Raw genomic sequence first — 23,996 nt, forward strand, 5'->3', positions numbered from 1 at the left:
CAGAGCCTGGCTCCATCTCTGGCACTCCCCCTGCACACACTGATAACCATTGCTGAGGTCACCTCTCAACCTCCTCTTCTCCAAGCTAAAATTGCCAGCAGCACACAACAGGACAAGTCAGGGCTGCGGCACAACTCCCCCAGGCCACCTCCTCTGCTCCTCCTCCTCCTCCTCCTCCAAGCTCTTTGCAGCGCTCCTTGGATTTTATCCTTTGCAGTCCTGCTTTGTCCTCCCAGCGGCTCCCGAGCCGCAGCCCGGACCTGGCCTCTTCCCTCTTGTGCCCCGTCCAGCTGATTGGTATCAGCCCGAGGTGGGGTGTCCTGTTTGTGTCCCCAGACACTGCTGGAGCCCTGCCACAGGCTCTCGGGCTCCTCGGGGCTGTTTGTCCCTTCTGCATCGCCTGGCGTCGGCGCTGCCTTTGGGGTTTCTGCCGGTCACTCGCTGCCACCAGGGACAGATCTTCCCCACACCCCCCACCCCTCACCCCCCCTTCTGCTGCATAATTTGGCTCCCGTGCTCTTGTAGTTGTTGTTTTCCTTTTCTCTTCCTCCTGCCTGTGTAGCTGCTGGCTGCAGGCAGAGCCAAGTCACGGGGCAGGATGCGCTGCCCGCCCGCAGGCACGGCCGTGCGAGCGCATCACACAGCCTGCGGGGGCTGCCCGGCCGCCGGCACCTCCCCGCCCGTGCCACAGCGCTGGCAGCACAGCTCCGGGCGGCAACAGTCCCCTCCGGACCCCTGGACCAGCAGTTGCTGGGGGTCAGCATCTCCCTCGACGTCATCAAATGGTTTGGGTTGAAAGGGACTTGTAAAGGTCACTCGACTCAGTCCTCCTGTCGTGAGCAGGGGCACCTTGAGCTAGATCAGAGAATCACAGATTCATAGAATCATAGATTCATAGAATGATAGAATCACAGAATCACAGCATCACAGAGTGTCAGGGGCTGGGAGGGACCTCCAAAGCTCAGCCAGTCCAAGCCCCCTACCAGAGCAGCAGCACCCAGAGCAGATCACACAGCAACACAGCCAGGGGGGGATGGGATATCAGCAGAGAGGGAGACTCCACAGCCCCTGTGATTCTATACTGAACATGCCACAAAGGCCTGCAGGTCACTCAAGGCCTCGTCCCACCTGGTCCTGAACACATCCAGAGAAGCTGTGGAGCACAGAATCACAGAATGTGATCTTTGATCATAGAATCTGCCCTGGCCAAGCAACCAGACCATGGCACTGAGTGCCCCAGCCAGGCTTGGCTGCAACTCCTCCAGGGATGGTGACTCCACCACCTCCCTGGGCAGCCCATTCCAATGCCAATCACTCCCAATGACAACAACTTTCTCCTAACAGCCAGCCTGAGCCTGCCCTGGTACAGCTTGAGACTGTGTCCCCTTCTTCTGTTGCTGGCTGCCTGGCAGCAGAGCCCAACCCCACCTGGCTACAGCCTCCCTGCAGGCAGCTGCAGGCAGCAATCAGCTCTGCCCTGAGCCTCCTCTGCTGCAGGCTGCACACCCCCAGCTCCCTCAGCCTCTCCTCACAGGGCTCTGCTCCAGGCCCCTCCCCAGCCTTGCTGCCCTTCTCCAAACACCTTCCAGCACCTCAACATCTCTCTGCAATGGAGGAGCCCAGAACTGGACACAGCACTGCAGGGGTGGCCTGAGCAGTGCTGAGCACAGGGGCAGAAGAACCTCCCTTGTCCTGCTGCCCACACTGCTCCTGAGCCAGCCCAGGATGCCATTGGCTCTGCTGCCCACCTGGGCACTGCTGCCTCCTCTGCAGCTCCTCTCTGCCAGCACCCCCAGCTCCCTCTCTGCCTGGCTGCTCTCAGCCACTCTGGCCCCAGCCTGCAGTGCTGCTTGGGGTTGTTGTGGCCAAAGTGCACAACTCTGCACTTGGCCTTCTTCAATCTCATCCCAACAAGTTTCCCAAACACAGAGCATTCCCCAGCCTCTGAGCCTTGTTGCCTTCCCTAAGAGCAGCAAGAGGCACTGCTGATGTTGGTGTGCAGAGCTGTGGGAAAGCAGAGGCAAGAAGCTGTGACCCCGGGGCAGGGGCATGCTTTGGAGACACCATCACCAAGAAGTCAACACATCAGCCCAGAAGGTCCACAGGCAGCTCATCTCCTCCTGCTTAGCAGAGAGAGGCCTCCTCTGGATGCTGGACCAGCAGGCACAGGACATTTTGGAGCTGTTTGTTCCCTCCAGTGTTGATACTGAAGTCAATAGGCTAACTCAAAGTGCAGACTGAAACATGAACACACAGCCACAGCACAGCTCCTTGCTCCCCAGTGCTTGTGTTCACCCCTACCAGCCCAGCTTTCCACCCAGGCCAGCAGGCAGCACCAGATGTTCAGTCCTTTCCAGCCACCAGCTCTTATCCCAGCAGATCCAGCCTGCTGGAGCAGCTCCATGTGCTAAGCACGCCTGGAATTTTCCACTGTGCCTGGAAGCTCACATTCCTCTGGGGCCAGTGGTGCTTGGCCTGATGTGCTCCATGCACGTGCAGCTGCCCCACTCCCCAGCCCTTCTCCTGGGACACTGCTGCTGGAGCTTGTCTGGGAGGTGTTGAGGATGCATGGATGGATGGATGGATGGATGGATGGATGGATGGATGGATGGAGGAGGTCCCCATCAATAGCACCTCCTGAGAGGTCAAATAGTCACAGGATCACACAACGTCAGGGTCTGGAAGGGACCTGCAAAGCTCAGCCAGTCCAGCCCCCTGCCAGAGCAGATCCCACAGGAACACATCCAGGTAGGTCATGACTATCTCCAGAGAGGGAGACTCCACAACCCCCCTGGGCAGCCTGTGCCAGGGTTCTGGAGAAGGAGCTCCTGGAGTCCATGGGCTGCCCACTAGCCCTATGGCCAGCAGCTGCTGAGGGAAGGATGTGGCTGGGCTACAGGCTGGGGAACACTCAAGCCCACTGGCAAGTGGTTACTAATGAGCACTTGGGTATGTAAGGTGACCTCTCTGAGGGAGGCTGTCCCAGAATCATAGAACCTTAGAGGTTGGAAGAGACCTCCAGAGAGCATCCAGTCCAGCCTCCCTGCCAAGGCAGGGTCCCCTAGGGTGGTTCACACAGGAATGCATCCAGGCAGGTCTGGAAAGGCTCCAGAGAAGGAGGCTGCAGGACCTCTCTGGGCAGCCTGCTCCAGGGCTCTGTCACCCTCACTCTAAAGAAGTTTCTCCTCATGCTGAGCTGAAACCTTCTCTGTTCCAGTTTGTAGCTGCTGCTCCTTGGCTTGTTGCTGATGACAACCACAAAGAGTTTGGCTCCCTCCACTCGACCCCCACCCCTCAGCTATTTGTACACATTGATCAGATCTCCTCTCAGCCTTCTCCTCTCCAGGCTACACAGCCCCAGGGCTCTCAGGCTCTCTCCACAGGGGAGATGCTCAACTCCCCCACCCATCCTCATGGCTCTCCACTGGACTCTCTCCACAGGTCCCTGTCTCTCTAGGACTGGGAAGCCCCAAACTGGACACAACATTGCAGCTGTGGCCTCACCAGTGCAGAGCAGAGGGGCAGGAGAACCTCCCCAGCCCTGCTGGCCACACTTCTCCTGATGCCCCCCAGGATGCCCTTGGCTCTCTTGCCCACAAGGGCACACTGCTGGCCCATGGAGGACCTGCTGAAAGGCCTCACACTTTGTGTGCCTATTTCTGCTTAGAATTTGTGTTTGTTGTTCTTTTTCATTCTTCTTTCTTACTTTCCCTCTTTGTTTCCTCACCTTCTCCTCCCAGACAGCTGTGACTTGCTCCTGTCCAGCCAGCACAGTGAGCACTGGAGGGGTCTGCTGCTGCTGCCAGCAGGAATGGCAGAGGCTTGGCCATGCCCAGGCTGTTTCAGTGCAAACACTGCCCTCCCCTTGGCATTTGTAGTGCTTGGGTTTACTCTGCCTTCTCCCTCATCTCCCTCCTTTCCTCTCCACCTCCATCCTTAACCTTGACATTCCTCTTTTCCTCTCCATCTCCATCCTTTTCCTCTCCACCTCCATCCTTTTCCATCAGCTTCCTTTTCCTCTCCATCTCTACCTTTTTCCTCTCCACCTCCATCCTTTTCCTCTCCATCTCCATCATTTTCCTTCAGCTTCCTTTTCCTCTCCATCTCCACCTTTTTCCTCTCCATCTCCATCCTTTTCCTCTCCCTATCCTTTCAGCACCACCTCCCTTTTCCCACCCCATCTGCCCCTTTCTCACCTCTCATTTTCCCCTTCCCCCTCTCAACCCACAGCACCTGGGCTCTGTTGCAGCCTCCTCCCACCCCAGCTGTGGCCACTTTGCCCTCCCTGCCCACTGCCCTATTTAAGCAGCCCCAGGACAGGCAGCAGCCCCAAGCTTGCCCAACTGGGCAGAGGATCCTCCTCCTGTCACCACAGGTGAGTGTCCCTGGTGCACACTGGTGCCTGGTGGAGGGGATCAAAGGCCGGGGGGCCTGGTTGGCCCCCCGGCTAGCTAGGGCTAGGCTTGCTGATTGCTCTGACCTTCCCCCCCTCCCCCACGGGTGCTGCCTGGGCTGCTGACTTAGGCTGAGCTCTTGCATGTTCAGCTGCTTCTTGCTCCCCCCTTGTGACCCTGCAGCAGCGCCAGGACCGGGAAGCTCTGGAGCAGGCTCTGGGAAGCAGTGGGAGCAGCACTGAGGGCACTGGAGGCAGTGTCTGGTTGCTCTGCAGTGAGCTGGGGATGCAGAGAGCAGCAGTGAGTGAGACTGAGGCTTTTAACGAGCAGCCTTGCCCAGAGCATCTCCTTGCAGTGCCCCTAACGCTCCTAGGAGAGCCTGTGGGAAGCCAGCCGTGCTCACTGCTGTTCCCTGGCTCTTGTGTGCTGCCTTTTGCTCCCAGCACAGGCTTGTGAGTGGCTCTAGCAGTGCCCCTGCGTGGAGAAGGCAGATGCTCCTCCTGGCAGCTGGGGAAGTGACCTCCCTCAAGTGGAGGAGGAGATTAGACCTTGACTTCTTGCTTCCTCTGTGAGTAATCACAGCTCAAACAAACTCTTTCCTCCTCTTGTGTTGCTGGGGAAGAGGATCAATCAATTGATTTTGAGGTGACTCTAAGGCTAGCAAAGCATATCAGTGCCACACACCTCCTAGGCTCCTGCTGAGCAGGTTTGGGAGACCTATTCCAGGAATAGACCTCTGAGATCACTGAGTCCTTCCTATCACCTTCTAATCAATGAACTCATGGCACCAAGTGTCAAGAGTCTCCTTGATAGGTTGAACTGGATGACCTTGGAGGTCTCTTCCAACCTGTTTGGTTCTGTGATCCCCAGGGATGGTAACTCCACCATCTCCCTGGGCAGCCCATTCCAGGGCCAATCATTCTTGCTGTGAACTTCCTCCTAACATCCAGCCTGAGCCTGGGAATGTTTGGGAAAGATTTAAGAGAGGTATTGAGGTGCTGGAATGTGTTCAGAGAAGAGCAGCAAGGCTGGGGAGGGGCCTGGAGCACAGCCCTGTGAGGAGAGGCTGAGGGAGCTGGGGGGGTGCAGCCTGCAGCAGAGGAGGCTCAGGGCAGAGCTCATTGCTGCCTGCAGCTGCCTGAAGGGAGGCTGTAGCCAGGTGGGGTTGGGCTCTGCTGCCAGGCACCCAGCAACAGAACAAGGGGACACAGCCTCAAGCTGTGCCAGGGCAGGTCTAGGCTGGATGTTAGGAGGAAGTTCCTGCCAGAGAGAGTGATTGGCATTGGAATGGGCTGCCCAGGGAGGTGGTGGAGTTGCTGTGCCTGGAGGTGTTGAAGCAAAGCCTGGCTGAGGCACTTGGTGCCATGGGTTTGTTCATTAGAAGGGTTAGGTGATAGGTTGGACTCAAGGATCCTGAAGGTCTTTTCCAACCTGGTTAATTCTGTGATGCCCTCCAGCCAAAATCCACTCCTGGCCACTGCCACAGCTGTGATGCTTGACCCAGGTGGGACTGTGGACAGCTCTGCTCCCCCCCTCCAGAGCTTTCAGGGCACCACATTAATCAACCAGCCAGTGTTTTGATGGCATTACACCACGATGCTGCTGCAAACATGTCCAGCAGGCAACACTGCAGAGTTTGACATCAAAAAGGAGCTACTGGAGGCTCTCAGCCTCCCAGTGTCTCCACAGGAGGCTTTCCCTGCCCTCTCCTCCACTGGGCAGATGTGAGCATGGTGCCCTGGCAGTCACTCATTAACCACCTGCCCAGGCAGCTGCTGCCCATGCTGTGGGTTACGCCTCGACCCCCCCTGGCCACTCATTTCTGATGCTTGACTTCACTCCACAGTGTTTTTATGGACCTCTTGCTGCAGGTCTCATTTCCCACAGCCTTTGTTTGTTCCTCCTGCAGAGCCACAGACGCAGGGAGTGAGCCTGAGTGCCACCAGCCCCAGCTTGCTTTTCATGGGTAAGTGCTCTGCAGCTCAGCCACCAGGCCTGTGTGGATGCAAGGATCTGGCCAGCATTTAAAGTACTTAGGGACACTTGTCCTTCTTGTGGGAAGAGCTTTCAAAGCTTCCAAGAGAGAGGTGAAAGGAAGGCACCTGAGAGACCTGTTCTAGTGGGAGGTGTCCCTGCCTATGGCAGGGGGTTGGAACTGGATGAGCTTTGAGGTCCCTTCCAACCTAAACCATTCCATGAAGCTATGAATCATAGGATCAGGCAGGTTGGAAGAGAGCTCCAAGCCCAACCAGACCATGGCACTGAGTGCCCCATCCAGGCTTGGCTTCAACACCTCCAGGCACAGCAACTCCACCACCTCCCTGGGCAGCCCATTCCAGTGCCAAATCACTCTCTCTGCCAACAACTTCGTCCTAACATCCAGCCTAGACCTGCCATGGCACAGCTTGAGGCTGTGTCCCCTTCTTCTGTCCCTGGCTGCCTGGCAGCAGAGCCCAACCCCACCTGGCTACAGCCTCCCTGCAGGCAGCTGCAGACAGCAATGAGCTCTGCCCTGAGCCTCCTCTGCTGCAGGCTGCACACCCCCAGCTCCCTCAGCCTCTCCTCACAGGGCTCTGCTCCAGGCCCCTCCCCAGCCTTGCTGCCCTTCTCTCAACATCTCTCTGCAATGGAGGAGCCCTGAACTGGACACAGCACTGCAGGGGTGGCCTGAGCAGTGCTGAGCACAGGGGCACAAGAACCTCCCTGCTCCTGCTGCCCACACTGCTCCTGAGCCAGCCCAGGATGCCATTGGCTCTGCTGCCCACCTGGGCACTGCTGCCTCCTCTGCAGCTCCTCTCTGCCAGCACCCCCAGCTCCCTCTCTGCCTGGCTGCTCTCAGCCACTCTGGCCCCAGCCTGCAGTGCTGCTTGGGGTTGTTGTGGCCAAAGTGCAGAACCCTGAACTTGGCCTTGTTCAGTCTCATCCCATTGGCCTCTGCCCACCCATGCAGCCTGGCCAGGTCCCTCTGCAGGGCTCTGCTACCCTCTAACAGCTTGTGAGAACTGAAGTGAGATTCCCATGAGCCATCCATGCCACTTAACTTTTCACCACAGAGTCAATTTGAACTCCTCCCAGAGAGGACAGCAACCCCCATGGCAACTTCTCCTCAGCCAACACCACCTTTGCTGTGCTCTTTAGGCTGGGCACGAAGCTTGCACTGGCAGCAACATAAGAACTGAGAGGTGAAGGTGCTGAAATCATCTTTATCTTTATTACATACATGAGATACAAAAAGGAATTACCAAAATAGTATCATTTCTCTTTAGGTTTTTTTGTTGCTGTTGAGTCCACAGGACCCTGAAAGAAAAATATCAACTTAAAGTGGATTGGTAGAGTTTTCTGCCCTTCCTTTTCTTCCTTCTCCTCCCCCCTCCTGAACACAACACATTCTACACAGTGTGGTTTAAAGATGCTCTACAGGCAAGACAAAGATGTTAGTGCTGAAAACTGCAGTAAACTTGTGCTATATTCCAGGCTGGTGGCAAAGAGGAAGTATAGAGGCCATGGATATTGCAGCTGATAACACAAAGGAACCAAGAAGATGCTCAGCTCTTAAATGCCAACAACAAACCAAAGGGAATCAACACCAGGCCCAAGGTGAGTGGCTGGGTTGGGATAGGTGAATGTGAGGGCTTTGCCTTCTCAGCAGCCACTCTGCTTCCTGCAGGCAGAGGTTTTCTCCTCTGGCATTGCATTTAGTTCTTTTTCATCTCAAAATCTCTTCTGCTGCTTCTTTTTTCTTCTTTTTTTCTTCTCTTTTTTTCTCCTTCTTTTTCTTCTCCTCCTTTTTTTTTCTTCTCCTTTTTCTTTTTTCTTCTCATTTTTTTCTTCTCCTTTTTCTTTTTTCTTCTCATTTTTTTATTCTCCTTTTTATTTTTTCTTATAATTTTTTTCTTCTCCTTTTTCTTTTTTCTTCTCATTTTTTTCTTCTCCTTTTTCTTTTTTCTTCTCATTTTTTTCTTCTCCTTTTTCTTTTTTCTTCTCATTTTTTTCTTCTCCTTTTTCTTTTTTCTTCTCCTTTTTCTTTTTTCTTCTCATTTTTTTCTTCTCCTTTTTTTCTTTTTTCTTCTCCTTTTTTTCTTTTTTCTTCTCCTTTTTCTTTTTTCTTCTTTTCAAATATTCTTTCTTTTTTTCTTTTTTGTCTATTTTCTTCTCCTTTTTTCTTCTTTTTTCCCTCATTTTTCTTTTTTATTTTTTCTTCTTTCTTTTTTTTCTCATTTTTCTTCTTCTTTTTCTTCTCCTTTTTTATTCTTTTCAAATCTTCTTTCTTCTTTTTGTTATTTTCCTTTTTTCTTCTCTTTCTTTTTTCTTTTTTCTTCTTTCTTCTTATTTTTTTTCTTTTTTCATATTCTTTTCTTCTCTTTTTTCTTCTTATTTTTTCTTCTTTTTTTTCCTCCTCCTCTTCGTCTCCTTTTTTCTTATTTTTCTTCTTCTACTTTTTTTTTTCCCTCTTCTTCGTCTCAGACTGTTAGTGAAGTCTCCCTGGAGCCCTGCTGATGGGGTCCAAACTCTGCTCTGAAGCTGAGACTTCAGTGCAAATACTTTCAGATTGCATCCTTAGATACTCTGAGGGGCCAGGGCCAGGCTGGCCATTCCCTTTATCCCATTAACACCATCCAAATCAGGGGGGATGGGGGTGGGTTTGTCTTCAGGAGTGCTTCTGTTTCAAGGAGTTTTGTTTCAGGTGCCACCTTTAGGCTCTTTTTTTTTCCCCCAACACAATCAGACTTCCCACCCTGTGAAGTGGTAGGTAGTAAAGTGCTTTATACAACAAAAATATTTACACTAGGGCTAGGTTCATATTTCAGCACTTCAAAGGCAAGAGCTTAGAGATGCTGTACCACCTACAGAGCTCCTCTCTGCAGCCAGGCGGTGGCTGTAGAGCCAGCCTCTGCCCTGCCTCTTGCTTGTGCCAAGGAAGAAGGGCTTGATTCACTCCAGCAGTTCCACCCTCACCAGGCCCAGGAGGAAGCTTAGCCCCTGAAAGCTTGGGTGGGGTGAGCAGGTTGAAAGCCAGTGGCACCTGATTCTCTTTGACAGGTGCCACGTCCCAACCCAAGGGGCTGTTTCTAGAGAGCTGTTGCCACTGCCAGGCTGCTGCCACTGTGGCCGTTGCCTTGCCCACAGCATCCTCTGGGAGCCTCTGAAAGTCACTCAGGATCCACTCTGGTGGCACTGGCAGTGGTGTTTTGCTCCTCAGCTGTGGCTCACGGGCACGCTTTCCCTCCCGAGGCTGGCAGTTTAGCCTGGGTGGCATCACAGGAGCGGCTCCAGCAGCGCAGCGCAGCGAGGCAAGCATCTGCCCTTCCTTTGCTTGCCCTCAGCCTCACCACAAGCCAGGCTCCTGCCAGCCCCTGGCAAGGAAGCTACAGGCAAGTGAGTGAACGCTGGCCAGGGAGGATTCAGTGAGCCAGTGCCTACAGCTCTGGCTGCCTCGCTACTCCTTTTGGCACTATTTGCTTACACTCCAGTTCTCATCCTAGAGGTCTCCTCTCCGTAGAGGCTGTTGCCTTTCACACGTAAAGAAATGCCCATGGCAGCTGCACACCTCTAGTTGCAGTCTCTTTTCAGAATCTCCAGAACCTTCCTTCCAAGAGCTGATTTCCAGGGATGGACAAAACTTTTCATGTTGACCACGAGCCTGCCGGTTTGGACATCCTCATGTCCTGCCACCAGGTACTCCAAGCCTGCAGAGCAGCAAAGCAGTGGGAGTCAGAGGATCGAACAGCCAGGTTGGCAGAACCCCTCAGCAGCACCAAGCCCAACCTAGAACCCTACTCTACAAGCTTCACCTTAAACCATAGTCCTAAGCACCACATCCAAACCACCCTGAAACACAGCCAGGCTGGGGCACTCCAACACCTCCCTGGGCAGCTCATTCCAGTCCCTGACCACTCTCTCCTTCTGCAGGCTGCACACCCCCAGCTCCCTCAGCCTCACTTCACAGGGCTGTGCTCCAGGCCTCTCCCCAGCCTTGCTGCCTTTCTCTGGACACCTTCCAGCACCTCAATATCACTGTTGAATTGAGGAGCCCAGAACTGGCCACAGTACATGATGTGCACCTCCTTCTGTTTGGGAAGAAACTGGGACTGGTGAAGCTGGAAGGCTGTAATTATGCAGCCGTTAATGAGAATCTGTGTTTGGAAGTCTACAGAACGAGCCAAGTTTTTTTTTCTACAAGGCTCATATGAGCTGGAGATTGCTGTTGGAATCCACCTGATGCACAGCCAGACCTACAGACCTCCTTCATGCACACCGGGCTGCAATCGCAGCTCATTGGCATGAGGGGATGGAGGGGCAGGAATGAAATCAGTGTGAATGTGCTGGGATGAACTGCTCAGGGCATCATAGAATCAGGCAGGGTTGGAAGGGATCACAAGGACCATCTAGTTCCAACCCCCCCTGCCACAGGCAGAGACACCCTACTCTAGAGCAGGCTGCCCAGAGTCCCATCCAGCCTGGCCTTAAACACCTCCAGCCATGGGGCCTCAACCACCTCCCTGAGCAACCCATTCCAGCCTCTCACCACTCAACAACTTCCTCCTCACCTCCAGGCTGAACCTACCCATCTCCAGCTTCACTCCATTCTCCCTACTCCTGTGACTCCCTGATATCCTGAAAAGTCCTTCCCCAGTTTTTTGTAGGCCCCCTTCAGATCCTGCAAGGCCACAATAATCAAACCTACCTGGGTTGAGGATGGGACAAGTGCAGCCCCTGTTAGTCCATGACTCAGGGTAGAGTGTCCTCTTGCCCCGCAGGATCTTCAGCTTTGTAGCTTTCAGGACTTTCTTGATCTTCACACTGACTTCTGCATGGGAGCCTTTGTCATGAGCTGACAGGATCTTTGCCTTGAGCACTGGTGAGACACAGATTCCAAACCACAACAGTCAAGCTACTTACAGTGCTTTGTTTCCTTTTGGTCTGCTGCAGGTGTCTGAGTGAAGCACTGAAGACAATTACTTGGCTGCACTGGAGCTAGCCTGGTGCTCCTGGCTGGGGAGCTTGGGGCCAGTGCAGCTGCCAGGGCAGTGTATACACCTCCATATGCTGCCATCTGGTTTGGCCATGGTCACTGGACCTGCCAGGTGGGCAGTGGGAGAGGTCCGGTGCCCATTTACCCCACGAGTTCAGCAAAGACTTTGGCTTCCTTAGCAGCTTTGGAGATCCAGCTCAACATCAGGAAGAACTTCTTTGGTGTGAGGGTGATGGAGCACTGGAGCAGGCTGCCCAGGGAGGCTGTGGAGTCTCCTTTGGAGGCTCTCAGAACCTGCTTGGACATGTTCCTGTGTGTCCTGCCCTGCAGAGGGGTTGGGCTAGATGATCTCTGGGGGTCCCTTTCAATCCTTACCACTCTGTGATTGTATGAACAAAGCAAGATGCTTCCCCCACCATGACCTCTGTGCGCTTTGGGAAGGTCACATATCTGCCCCTGCACCGAGGATCGCTGAGATAAAGCCTTGCACTCAGCATCCCCTCTCGTCTAGCACTGCCATTTACAGCCCTCCCCCCTCGCCCCCAACTCACCATAGGTGTACTTCATCCCACAGAAGACCTTGGGACTCCCTAAAACTTGCTCTTTACATTCACATTTACCTGGGGAAAGAGAAAGAAACAAACAGCTGCAGCCTTAGAAGACAGGAGCCTTCTCCAGCAGAGCCTGGGACTTGCCAGAAGCTTTCACATGGTCCACGAGGCCCATGAACAGCAAGGAAAAAAAAGTCCTATTTTCAGATCCAAGGGCAATTACTCCTTGTTTACAACGTGAAGAGAAACAAAGGCCTTATTATTTTGCCTTGGGATGCAAATAACACTCGTGTCTCTCTCCCCATGGTATTTTCCACACCATCGTGTACCAGACGGCACTCAAAGAGAAAGGAAACGTCGCAGAGGTTAAGGCAGATTAATGACTTCCCTGATCTCAGAACAAAGGATAACATGATAGACTTATTTATGTTTCAAATGAAGTTGCTCAGACAAATGCTGGAGCTTTTCCCCTCAATTAACTCAATTATTGTATCTTGGAGATTTTTATCAGGCTGCCTTCTGGAGCCGCAGGAAATGATGCTGGGCAGGGAGCAGGCAGGGAGCGCAGGGCAGGAGGCTTGGGTGCTGTGCTGTGCTGTGCTGTGCTGTGCTGTGCTGTGCTGTGCTGTGCTGTGCTGTGCTGCCAGCCTGTCTCACAGCAGCTTCGTGGAGCACCTCCCTCATTCAGGCTGGAGGGATGTGAGGAGAAACATCTTGCAGATGACACCAAGCTAGGAGCAGCTGTGGAGCTGCTGGAGGGTAGGAGAGCCCTGCAGAGGGACCCGGCCAGGCTGTATGGGTGGGCAGAGGCCAATGGGATGAGACTGAACAAGGCCAAGGGCAGGGTTCTGCACTTTGGCCACAACAACCCCAAGCAGTGCTACAGGCTGGGGACAGAGTGGCTGAGAGCAGGCAGGCAGAGAGGGAGCTGGGGGTGCTGGCAGAGAGGAGCTGCAGAGGAGGCAGCAGTGCCCAGGTGGGCAGCAGAGCCAATGGCATCCTGGGCTGGCTCAGGAGCAGTGTGGGCAGCAGGACAAGGGAGGTTCTTCTGCCCTGTGCTCAGCACTGCTCAGGCCACCCCTGCAGTGCTGTGTCCAGTTCTGGGCTCCTCCATTGCAGAGAGATGTTGAGGTGCTGGAAGGTGCCCAGAGCAGGGCAGCAAGGCTGGGGAGGGGCCTGGAGCAGAGCCCTGTGAGGAGAGGCTGAGGGAGCTGGGGGGGTGCAGCCTGCAGCAGAGGAGGCTCAGGGCAGAGCTGATTGCTGCCTGCAGCTGCCTGCAGGGAGGCTGTAGCCAGGTGGGGTTGGGCTCTGCTGCCAGGCAGCCAGCAACAGAAGGAGGGGACACAGGACACAGCCTCAAGCTGTGCCAGGGGAGGTCTGAGCTGGATGTTGTTATGAAGTTGTTGTCAGAGAGAGTGATTGGCATTGGAATGGGCTGCCCAGGGAGGTGGTGGAGTCTCTGTGCCTGGAGGTGTTGCAGCCAAGCCTGGCTGGGGCTCTTAGTGCCATGGTCTGGTTGCTTGGCCAGGGCTGGGTGCTAGGTTGGGCTGGCTGAGCTTGGAGCTCTCTTCCAGCCTGGCTGATCCTATGATTCCAAGGGCTGGAGCAGGGAAGCCCCCACAAAGCTGCCATCCTACCTGAGTGCCGAAGCGCTGAGAAGCCCTGCTCGTCCTCCCAGCCCTGCTCCTCCTCCCAGCCCCAGGCAGGCTCACTCTCATTGAGCACTGCCTGCAAAGAAGGTGCTGCGTTGTGCCAGGTCAGGTCTGAGCTGTAGGGGGAAAAGACACATGATCAATCTTCCTCCTGGAGTGGCTGGCAAGCAGGGCCACCAACAAAGGCATCTTCTGGGCACAATGTTCCTGTGCACTTTGGAGATGTGAAATGCAAGGGGCTGGTTTGGAATGTGAACAGGTTGAGTGTTCCAGAGGGGGTCAGGGGTTTGAATTTATATGCTGTAAATAGTCTCAGTGTGGTACAAAAGCCTCAACACACAAGGGGCTGAGGATGGGGTGTTAGTAACATGTGCTGCCTTCTGAAAGGCAGAGCCTGACTTTAAAGTCCAACACAGCCAAGCTGAGCTGCAACAGGAGCAGCAAGGCTCAAGCCTTGGCTCTGCTCTCATGCAGATGCCCCTGAGGGTCATGTTCAGTTCATGCAGAGGGAGCAGCTGGTGAGGTTATGGAAAACATCTGATAGATCAGCACCACCACAGAGGGCAAATGATCCAACGTCACCAGTGCCCTGCCAGGGTGTGCCAGGCAGCCAGCTGAGCTGTAACACCACCAGTGCCCTGCCAGGGTGTGCCAGGCAGCCAGCTGAGCTGTAACATCAGCAGTGCCCTGCCAGGGTGTGCCAGGCAGCCAGCTGAGCTGTAAGACCACCAGTGCCCTGCCAGGGTGTGCCAGGCAGCCAGCTGAGTTGTAACACCACCAGTGCCCTGCCAGGGTGTGCCAGGCACCCAGGTGTGCTGTCACACCACCAGTGCCCTGCCAGGGTGTGCCAGGCACCCAGGTGTGCTGTCACACCACCAGTGCAGTCTCATCTCCATCCCCAGTTCCTAACCATACCCACCCCAAATCTCTCCCCTGGTGTGCATTTTGCAGCCCATGTGCCACGTACAAAGAGGGTGAGCGCAGTGCCCTCCACGGGACAGGCGGGGGGCACGGGGAGGCTCAGAGGGGGCGCCAGGGCCCCCAGCTCACCTGCGGCTGCGGCAGTCTCCGGTGCGGGGGTGGCAGGCGCGGGCGCAGGCGCAGGGGCGGCAGCCGTGGGCACCAAAGCCCCAGTAGCCGGGCAGGCAGTGGTCGCAGCGGGGCCCTGCCACCCCGGGCTTGCAGGGGCAGTCGCCGGTGCTGGGGTCGCAGAAGGTGCGGGGCCCCAGGGGCAGCGCGGCCGATCCCAGCGGGTGGCAGGAGCAAGCTGCGGGGCAGAAAGCGTCTGTGAGCGCAGCAGCTCCGCAGCACAGCTGCCAGGCTGCCTCCAGCTGCGCCAGGGCAGGTCCTGGCTGCATGTTAGGGGGAAGTTGTTGGCAGAGAGAGTGATTGGCATTGGAAGGGGTTGCCCAGGGAGGTGGTTGAGGCCCCATGGCTGGAGGTGTTTGAGGCCAGGCTGGCTGAGGCTGTGTGCAGCCTGCTCTAGGGTAGGGTGTCCCTGGGCATGGCAGGGGGTTGGAACTGGCTGCTCCTTGTGGTCCCTTCCAACCCTGACTGCTTCTGTGATTCTATGAAAGACCTTCACCTAAACCTCCTTGCTGTAATGGCCATGGTGGTCTTAAGTTGCCAGTTACACTCAATCATAGAACCATAGAATCAGGCAGGTTGGAAGAGAGCTCCAAGCTCAGCCAGCCCAACCTAGCACCCAGCCCTGCCCAAGCAACCAGACCATGGCATTAAGTGCCCCAGCCAGGATTGGCTTCAACACCTCCAGGCACAGAGACTCCACCACCTCCATGGGCAGCCCATTCCAATGCCAATCACTCTCTCTGACAACAACTTCCTCCTAACATCCAGCCTAGACCTGCCCTGGCACAACTTCAGGCTGGGTCCCCTTCTTCTGGTGCTGCTTGCCTGGCAGCAGAGCCCAACCCCACCTGGCTACAGCCTCCCTGCAGGCAGCTGCAGGCAGCAATGAGCTCTGCCCTGAGCCTCCTCTTCTGCAGGCTGCACACCCCCAGCCTCTCCTCACAGAGTTTGTGTTCCAGGCCTCTCACCAGAGGTCTTTTCCAACCAACCCAATTCTGTGACTCACATAAAAGTCAAAGTCCCTAAGAAAATTGTGTTTGGAGGGGAAAAAAAACCTTTTCCTTAAGCCCCAGCAGGAATATTTGTAGTTTGTAACTGCAAAGGCAGCAAAGCAGAAACTCCACTGCAGGCAGCACAACCCCCCCCTTAAAATCCTGATTGCTCTCCACTTTATCTATTTCATTCTGCTCTGACAACATTTTTTTGTGGTTTCAGGGATTTGGAAAACCCAAGAAAACCACAAACCAAACCTGGAGTGTCCTTTCAGACTCTTTAAAGGACAGCTTAATATTGGCAGCTAAGGTGGAGGCAAGTAGGAATCCAAAATCTCTGCCAAAGCAATCCCCCCAAATTTTCCCCCCACCCTTTTCATTCTCCCCTTTAACTCTCAAAATACAATTATACAAAATTAAAAGATTAGGAAGGCTCTCCACAAGCTGCAGAAGTAGCTGCAGGCAGTGAGCTCTGGTAGCTCTAATAGCATAGTTTGCAGCAGCACTCAGCCAGCCTTGCATACCTTTCTCCTGAAGCCTGTGGAGTGCTTTACACCTGCCACGTCCAGCCAAATGCTCTCTTTCTCCTTACTGGATGTGGCATTCCTCAGCCCCTCCAGGGGAAAGATCAAACACTTCAAAACTTCTGTGTTCTCCTGAAGTTCTGGGCCACTCCATTGCAGAGAGATGTTGAGGTGCTGGAAGGTGTTTGGAGAAGGGCAGCAAGGCTGGGGAGGGGCCTGGAGCACAGCCCTGTGAGGAGAGGCTGAGGGAGCTGGGGGGGTGCAGGAGCCTGCAGCAGAGGAGGCTCAGGGCAGAGCTCATTGCTGTCTGCAGCTGCCTGCAGGGAGGCTGTAGCCAGGTGGGGTTGGGCTCTGCTGCCAGGCAGGCAGCAACAGAAGAAGGGGACCCAGCCTGAAGTTGTGCCAGGGCAGGTCTAGGCTGGATGTTAGGAGGAAGTTGTTGGCAGAGAGAGTGATTGGCATTGGAATGGGCTGCCCAGGGAGGTGGTGGAGTCACCATTCCTGGAGGTGTTGAAGCCAAGCCTGGCTGGGGCACTTAGTGCCATGGTCTGCTTGGCCAGGGCTGGGTGCTAGGTTGGGCTGGGTGAGCTTGGAGCTCTCTTCCAACCTGCTGGATTCTATGATCCTATGATAAACCTCCACTGCTCAGAGGGAGATTTGATGCTGTTGCACTTGGGGGTCCTGCTGAGTTTTACACCCGGCCCTTAGTGTTCTTACAGAATGGTTTTATTATCTCTTTTTCTTTCTTTCCCCTGATGGAAAATTTCATGGCAGGGGCATGGATATTAAATGTACAAAGGACAGCAGCAAGCTCATGAAATGGCAATTAGAAGTGAGAATGTGGCTGGCTGTACTTCATCAGAAGGCTGCAAAGAGATGTGTTGTAAAGGGTGGTCACTCCTGCAAGGGCTGCACACCCATTCATACCTTCAGACAATGGATTGGTCTGGAAGGGACCTTCAAGATCATAGAATGGTTTAGGTTGGAAGTGACATCAAGGATCATCCAGTTCCAGCCCTCCTGCCATGGGCAGGGACCCTTTCCACTAGAATCATGGAATCAACAAGGTTGGAAGAGACCTCCAAGCTTAGCCAGTCCAACCTAGCAGCCAGCCCTGGCCAAGCAACCAGACCATGGCACTAAGTGAGACTGTACAACCTCTCTGGGCAGCCTGTTCCAGTGATCTGTGACCCTCACAGTAAAGAAATCCCCCCTTGTGTTGAGGCAGAACCTCTTTTGCTGCAGCTTACACCATATACAGTGATGGGCAAAGAGCAACAGTTTGGAAACTGGAGCAGGGTTAGACATAAGGAAGAAGCTCTTCACAATGAGCATGGTGGAAGACTGGAACAGGGTGTCCAGGGGTGTGGTTGAGGCCCTGTTCCAGAAGGAATTCAAGCTCACACTTGATGTTGCCTTGAGCAGCCTGAGGTGTCCCTGCTGACTGCAGGGGGGTTGGACAAGGTGGCCTTTGAGGGTCCCTTCCAACCCAAGTCAGTCTGCAGGTCTGTGGATCAAGGATTTGGGTGAGGTGACCCTCAGTAAGCCTGCAGATGACACTAAGCTGGGTGGGTATGCTGAGAGGTAGGGAGGATCTGCAGAGAGATCTGGCCAGGCTGGAGAGATGGGCTGAGGCCAGCAGGGTGAGACTCAACCAGGTCAAGTGTTGAGTGCTGCACTTGGGCCACAAGAACCCCATGCAACATTACAGGCTTGGAGCAGAGTGGCTGGAAAGGTGCCCAGCAGAGAAGGACCTGGCAGTGTTGACTGATGCCCTGCTGAACATGAGCCAACACTGTGCTCAGGTGGCCAAGAAGACACAATCCTGGCCTGGAGCAGGAACAGGGTGGCCAGCAGGGCTCTGCATGTGATGGTGCCCCTCTACCTGGCACTCAGTTTTTGAGCCACTCACTGCAAGAAGGACACTGAGGTGCAGTGGGAGCAAGGGAAGCCTTCCATGGGCTCGACCTTGTTGCTTTCTGTTTGCTTTGTGAGCAGCATCATTAAAATGCCAATTTACCACCCAGTGCAGAGTTCTGCACATGACCTCCACCCATCCATGAATTAACAGCCACCAGCTCATGCTGACTGGGGTTCAAACCCAGTGAGAGGGACCCCAACAGAACCACATCTCCTCACCTTTGTATGCTGATACCATTGTGGTTTCTTCAGCTGCAGCTAACCTTTGGGAATGACAAATATTTGCCCTCCCCCCCACCCCCCCCAAAAAAAAAGACCCAAACAGTTGAAAAGCAAAAGTAAACTCAGCAGTTAGAAAACTCAGTCTATGGTCTGCAACTCTACTGTAGCTGAGGCTGAAAAATTCATGAGGGATGTGAAGAAAAAGAGGTATGGTGAGGGGCAAGAGCCATCAGAGAGCTGTTTGAGGGGGCAGAATATCTCACTTTATCAGGGACACACCTCCCCCTGAGCAAATACTATTCCCACTCTTTGCCTGCAAGGATCTTTCAAGCATCCTTAAAGACTGTGGCTGAACAGCTCTCTTTATTTGCCCTGACTTTGGTATTTTCTCATTTTCAGTGCTGCCTCATGGTTGAGCAATAAGGTTGCCTTCAGCCACCAGTCCAGATCTGGAGCCCTCTATTACCAAGAAAGATTTGGACCTGCTGGAATGTGTCCAGAGAAGGGCCAAAGAATTACCTCCCTGCCCCCCAAGCTACAGGGACTGTGCTAGTTTGAAGCAGGCTGGAGTGTTTTGGTGAGAAGAACTAGATGACTGGCTGTGGAAAGAAAACAGTGGTGATGTCTACTTCACTCACAGGCTTGCTGAGATGTATAGGAACAAGAGACAAAAGCATTAGATAACCACTCTCACTGGGGCTGCTGGCTGGGCTGCATCTCTCTAACCTCACCCTCTATTTTGGGCTAACCCACTTTGCTTCCTAACCTCTGTCCAAATCTCCATTCTTCCTTGGGACTGGGGTAGGGTTGAGAGGGGCAGGGGGAAGGTGAAGGGGTGGTTGGGAGTCCCTCCTGGGGACTCAGGTTTCTGGGAGGGCTGCTGTGTTTCTGTATTGCCTTTTCCCTTGTCTCTTTCTGTCTATAGCTGTCTATACTGTAACTATCTGCTTGTATATTGTGCCAGCTGTAAATATAAGCTTCATTCCATTTCCAGAGCTGCTGAGTCTAGTCTGGGTGACTTCCAAAGTACCACAGTATCACAGTATCACCAAGGTTGGAAGAGACCTCACAGATCATCAAGTCCAACCCTTTAGCACAGAGCTCAAGGCCAGACCATGGCACCAAGTGCCACGTCCAGTCCTGCCTTGAACAGCTCCAGGGACGGTGACTCCACCACCTCCCCGGGCAGCCCATTCCAGTGTCCAATGACTCTCTCAGTGAAGAACTTTCTCCTCACCTCCAGCCTAAATCTCCCCTGGCACAGCCTGAGGCTGTGTCCTCTCGTTCTGGTGCTGGCCACCTGAGAGAAGAGAGCAACCTCCTCCTGGCCACAACCTCCCCTCAGGTAGTTGTAGACAGCAATAAGGTCTCCCCTGAGCCTCCTCTTCTCCAGGCTAACCAATCCCAGCTCCCTCAGCCTCTCCTCGTAGGGCTGTGCTCAAGGCCTCTCCCCAGCCTCGTTGCCCTTCTCTGGACACGCTCAAGCATCTCAATGTCCCTTTTAAACTGGGGGGCCCAGAACTGGACACAGGTCTCAAGGTGAGGTCTAACTGGTGGGCGGGGAACACCCAAACCATCAGAGGGAGAGGGATGCTTGCAATAGATCTGTCAGCAGCACCTGCAGGCTTTTGCCCTTGCTGCTGCAAACAGCACCGAAAAGAGAAGGAGGTTTGCCCCAAGGAGGGGCAGGCAGGTCTCAGCTTGCTTTGGACACCACTTGAGAAGCCTTTCACCAGCCTGAGGCAGTGCTGACTCACGTTTGCAGGCGTCAGGGGCAGAGAAGGGCTTCCTGAGGTCGCGGTAGAAGCCTGGCTTGCAGCGCTGGCAGTGCTGCCCCTCCGTGTTGTGCTGGCAGCTGTCGCAGACGCCGCCGCTGCGGTTGCCCGAGGCCAGCCAGGCAGCCAGGTCGAAGTGGCAGGTGTCGGCGTGCCCGTTGCACTTGCAGGCTGAAGTCATGCCAAAGGGAACAGAAAGAGTTGTGAAGGCAGCGAGAGGGGGAGACAGAAAGACACCAACCCCCAACCCATGCTTTGGGATGGAAGGCTTTGGGTCTGTGCGCTTGTTAGCGGCTCAGGTGGGTGAAGCAGCATCACATTTTCCTGCTTCCCAACCTCTAGAGATGGCAAGAAAGAAAAAAGAGCTTCTTTAACTCTTTTACCTCCAGCACAAGTTTCCCAGTGCAAGGGCAGCAATGTGATGCAAGGAGCCTGCCCACAGTCAGCAGCCCTGCTGGGGCAGGATCCTTCTCACCCTGCTTTAGAAGTCAGCAGTGCAGCAGCTGCTCTATGAGATGCCTATGGCATGGAGTGGAGGGATGTGCTGGTTTGAGGCTAATTGGAATACCTTAGTGAGAGCAATTAGATGTGAAAAGAGAACAGTGGTGATGGCTACTTCACTCAGAGGCTTGCTGAGATGTATAAAAACAAGGACACAAACATAGATAAATCAGAGAGGGTGACTCTGTCAGAGTCTGTGTTTCTCCTTGTAACTAATCCTTCTGCTTCTAACTCCCTGTTGCCCATCCTCCAAACTCACCTTGCACATAAGGCAAACTCTGGGATAAGGTAGAGGGGTGGGAAGAAGGTGGAAGGGTGGTTGGGAGCCCCTCCTGGGGACTCTGGTTTCTGGGAGGGCTGCTGTGTTTCTGTACTACCTTTAACTTGTCTATTTCTGTCCATGGCTGTAAATGTTGTAAACATCTGCTTGTGTACTGTGCTGAGCTGTGAAGGTTAAGCTTCATTCCTTAACTTCCAGCCAGCTCAGTCTAGTCTGAGTGTGTGTGGGGGGCAGGTAACTCCCAAACCATCACAAGGGAAAAGGCAGTTGGAGGGCAGGTGTGTGACAGAGGGCAAGCATCTTCCTTCCCCTGTGCTGGCTTGAAGCCCGAAGCTAGGGGCTGAGACCTGTTCCAAACCCTGCTCCCCAAATGCTGCTACTGGGAAGAGGGATTTGCTGTCAGTCCCTTGGGGAACATCTTCACTGCAGCTCACACAGGCAGCCTGATGCTAGCTTGTGCTGACTGCAGGACAGCACTCACAATGCCTGCAGACCTTCCTGGGGTGGTGTGGTTGATCCTCGGTGTCCTCAGTACTGAAGCAGACCACTTTGTAGCCTCTGCAGTCCCCTGCAGCCTATGCTCACCCTGGCCATCCCTGCCTGGCATTGTAGAAGCAATCTTCAAATCTCCCCAGAGTCTGTGGCTCTCCTAGCCCCAGCACCCAGGGTGTGAGCAGAGCCCAGACCAAAGAGCCCAGAGCCCTGCCAAAGGCAGCTTTGTCACATGGAGGGGACACTGATGGCACCTCCGGCTTCGAGGTGCTGCAGTTTGCCTCCAGCAGAGGACCCTACAGCAAGGAGATGCACCTGAGTGCCAGAGAAAGGCCAAACCAGCAGCCACCATGGTCTGGTGGGCATTGCCAAGCCAGAGGCTGGCACACAGAACCACCCCCACCACACAGACATGCAGATGGAGCAGGGCAGGAGCAGGGGCATTGGATCTCCACTCACCGTGCTGCTTCCCAAGCTCCTGCCCAACACCTCAGTGTCTGCTGCCTCTGGGAAACACAGGAGAAAAGCCCAGGAGGGAGCATTTCACTCCAAGGAGGCTCTGGAGCCCAGCTGGCTACTTACACTGGCACTCCCTGGGCGCTCCGGTTCTGCCGTCGGCAGGCTGCCAGGGCTGGTCGTTGTAGAGAGGGGCACAGTGCTGGCAGTGGGACCCTGCTGTGTTGTGCTTGCACATGCATCTCCCATGGACCTGCCAGGAGAAAGAGAGCCAGGATCACCCACAGCAACACCCAGAGAGTCTCTGGGTCAGGAGCAATGCCCATGCCAGCGAGATGCTACTGCACAGACTGGAAGGAGGGCTGGCATGGTTCAGGGGGCAGAGGGGAGGCTGAGAGGCCTGAGTCTGCTTAGTCTGGAGAAGACAACCATAGAATCACAGAACCACAGAATCATGGAATCAGTCAGGGTTGGAAGGGAACACAAAGATCAGCCAGTGCCAACCCCCCTGCCATGGTCAGGGACACTCTACCCTAGAGCAGGCTGCCCTCAGCCTCAGCCAGCCTGGCCTCAAACACCTCCAGGGATCAGGCTTCCACCACCTCCCTGAGCACCCATTGCAGGCTCTCACCACTCTCATGCTGAACAACTTCTTCCTAACATCCAGGCTGAATCTCCCCATTCCCAGCTTTGTTCCACTCCCCCCACTCCTATCACTCCCTGACAGCCTAAAAAGTCCCTCCCCAGCTTTCTTGTGGCCCCCTTCAGATCCCAAAAGGCCACAAGAAGGCTGAGAGGAGATCTTACAAATGCCTATAAATTTCTGGGGGTGGGTGTCAAGATGGTGCAAATCTCTGTTCAGTGCTGCCCTGTGACAGGACACAAACTGCAGCACAGGAAGCTCCACTTCCACAGGAGGAGAAACTCCTTGGCTGTGAGGGCAGTGCAGCCCTGGAGCAGGCTGCCCAGAGAGGTTGTGGAGTCTTCTCTGGAGATTTCAAGACCCCTCTGGATGCACTCCTGTGTGCCCTGCCCTAGGTGACCCTGCTTTGGCAGGGGGGGTGGATTGGATGATCCAGTTCTGGGCTACTCAATTCAAGAGATGTTGAGAGAAGGGCAGCAAGGCTGGGGAGGGGCCTGGAGCACAGCCCTGTGAGGAGAGGCTGAGGGAGCTGGGGGGGTGCAGCCTGCAGCAGAGGAGGCTCAGGGCAGAGCTCATTGCTGCCTGCAGCTGCCTGCAGGGAGGCTGTAGCCAGGTGGGGTTGGGCTCTGCTGCCAGGCAGCCAGCAACAGAAGAAGGGGACACAGCCTCAAGCTGTGCCAGGGCAGGTCTAGGCTGGATGTTAGGAGGAAGTTGTTGTCAGAGAGAGTGATTGGCACTGGAATGGGCTGCCCAGGGAGGTGGTGGAGTCTTTGTGGCTGGAGGTGTTGAAGCCAAGCCTGGCTGGGGCACTTAGTGCCATGGTCTGGTTGATAGTGCAGGGCTGGGTGCTAGGTTGGACTGGCTGAGCTTGGAGCTCTCTGCCAGCCTGCTTGACTCTATGACTCTGTTCTTTGGCCTCTGGAGACCCCTCACAACTCCTCCCATTCTATCATTCTGTGATGTCTGCCTTGGTGTGCAGTGCAGGCAGAGGTAACTATTGTGCAGTTACACTTCGAGTTAGAGCAGTGCTTGTGGAGCTGCCAGCCACAGTACTGGATAATCACACTCCTTTCCTTGGGATCTAAAAGGATCTTTAGCAGAAAACTTGCAGCTGCAGCACCAATCACAGAACTTTAGAGGTTGGAAAGGACCTCCAGAGATCATCGAGTCCAACACCCCCTGCCAAGGCAGCATCACCCAGGGTAGTTCACACAGGAGTGCATCCAGGTGGGTTTGGAAAGCCTCCAGAGAAGGAGACTCCACAACCTCTCTGGGCAGCCTGCTCCAGGGCTCTGTCACCCTCACTGTGAAGTAGTTTCTCCACACGTTGAGCTGAAACCTTCTCTCTCCCAGTTGGAATGCCCAGAAGACATTAAGAAAACAAAGAAGCCAAGGTTCAAAGCATCCTTGGGAAGCTCTGTAAAGCCTTTTGCCTTTTGTCCCTCCTCAACATGGAGACACTTCTGCAGAACTTCAGGAGCAGCTCAGCACTCAGTCACCAGCAGAAAGAAGTACAAGAGGCAAAAAAAAAT

General features: G+C 54.5%; 1 protein-coding gene and 2 long non-coding RNA genes across 4 annotated transcripts in view; 2 read left to right on the plus strand and 1 right to left on the minus strand.

Annotated features, from left to right (window-relative positions):
• The first annotated feature begins 4,319 nt into the window (after positions 1 to 4,319).
• On the plus strand, positions 4,320 to 8,194 carry LOC135181522 (uncharacterized). Its single transcript, XR_010304905.1, has 3 exons — positions 4,320 to 4,375; positions 6,304 to 6,360; positions 7,869 to 8,194. It is a non-coding gene; the product is annotated as an uncharacterized LOC135181522 (long non-coding RNA).
• A 527-nt stretch (positions 8,195 to 8,721) lies between these two features.
• Positions 8,722 to 23,996, minus strand: part of NTN4 (netrin 4) — a 43,014-nt gene continuing 27,739 nt past the window's right edge. For both annotated transcript variants that reach the window (XM_064154951.1, XM_064154950.1), the window contains 7 exons: positions 21,948 to 22,074; positions 20,075 to 20,263; positions 14,621 to 14,837; positions 13,556 to 13,686; positions 11,919 to 11,987; positions 11,080 to 11,250; positions 8,722 to 10,081 (listed from right to left, as the gene is read on the minus strand). In XM_064154951.1, coding sequence (XP_064011021.1) covers positions 9,945 to 10,081; positions 11,080 to 11,250; positions 11,919 to 11,987; positions 13,556 to 13,686; positions 14,621 to 14,837; positions 20,075 to 20,263; positions 21,948 to 22,074 — 1,041 coding nt within the window. In that variant the 3' untranslated portion in view covers positions 8,722 to 9,944. The remainder of the gene's footprint in view (positions 10,082 to 11,079; positions 11,251 to 11,918; positions 11,988 to 13,555; positions 13,687 to 14,620; positions 14,838 to 20,074; positions 20,264 to 21,947; positions 22,075 to 23,996) is intronic.
• Positions 10,042 to 12,381, plus strand: LOC135181674 (uncharacterized). Its single transcript, XR_010304963.1, has 2 exons — positions 10,042 to 10,126; positions 11,325 to 12,381. It is a non-coding gene; the product is annotated as an uncharacterized LOC135181674 (long non-coding RNA).

The sequence above is a fragment of the Pogoniulus pusillus genome, chromosome 15, assembly GCF_015220805.1.
Source record: "Pogoniulus pusillus isolate bPogPus1 chromosome 15, bPogPus1.pri, whole genome shotgun sequence".
Classification (NCBI taxonomy): domain Eukaryota; kingdom Metazoa; phylum Chordata; class Aves; order Piciformes; family Lybiidae; genus Pogoniulus; species Pogoniulus pusillus.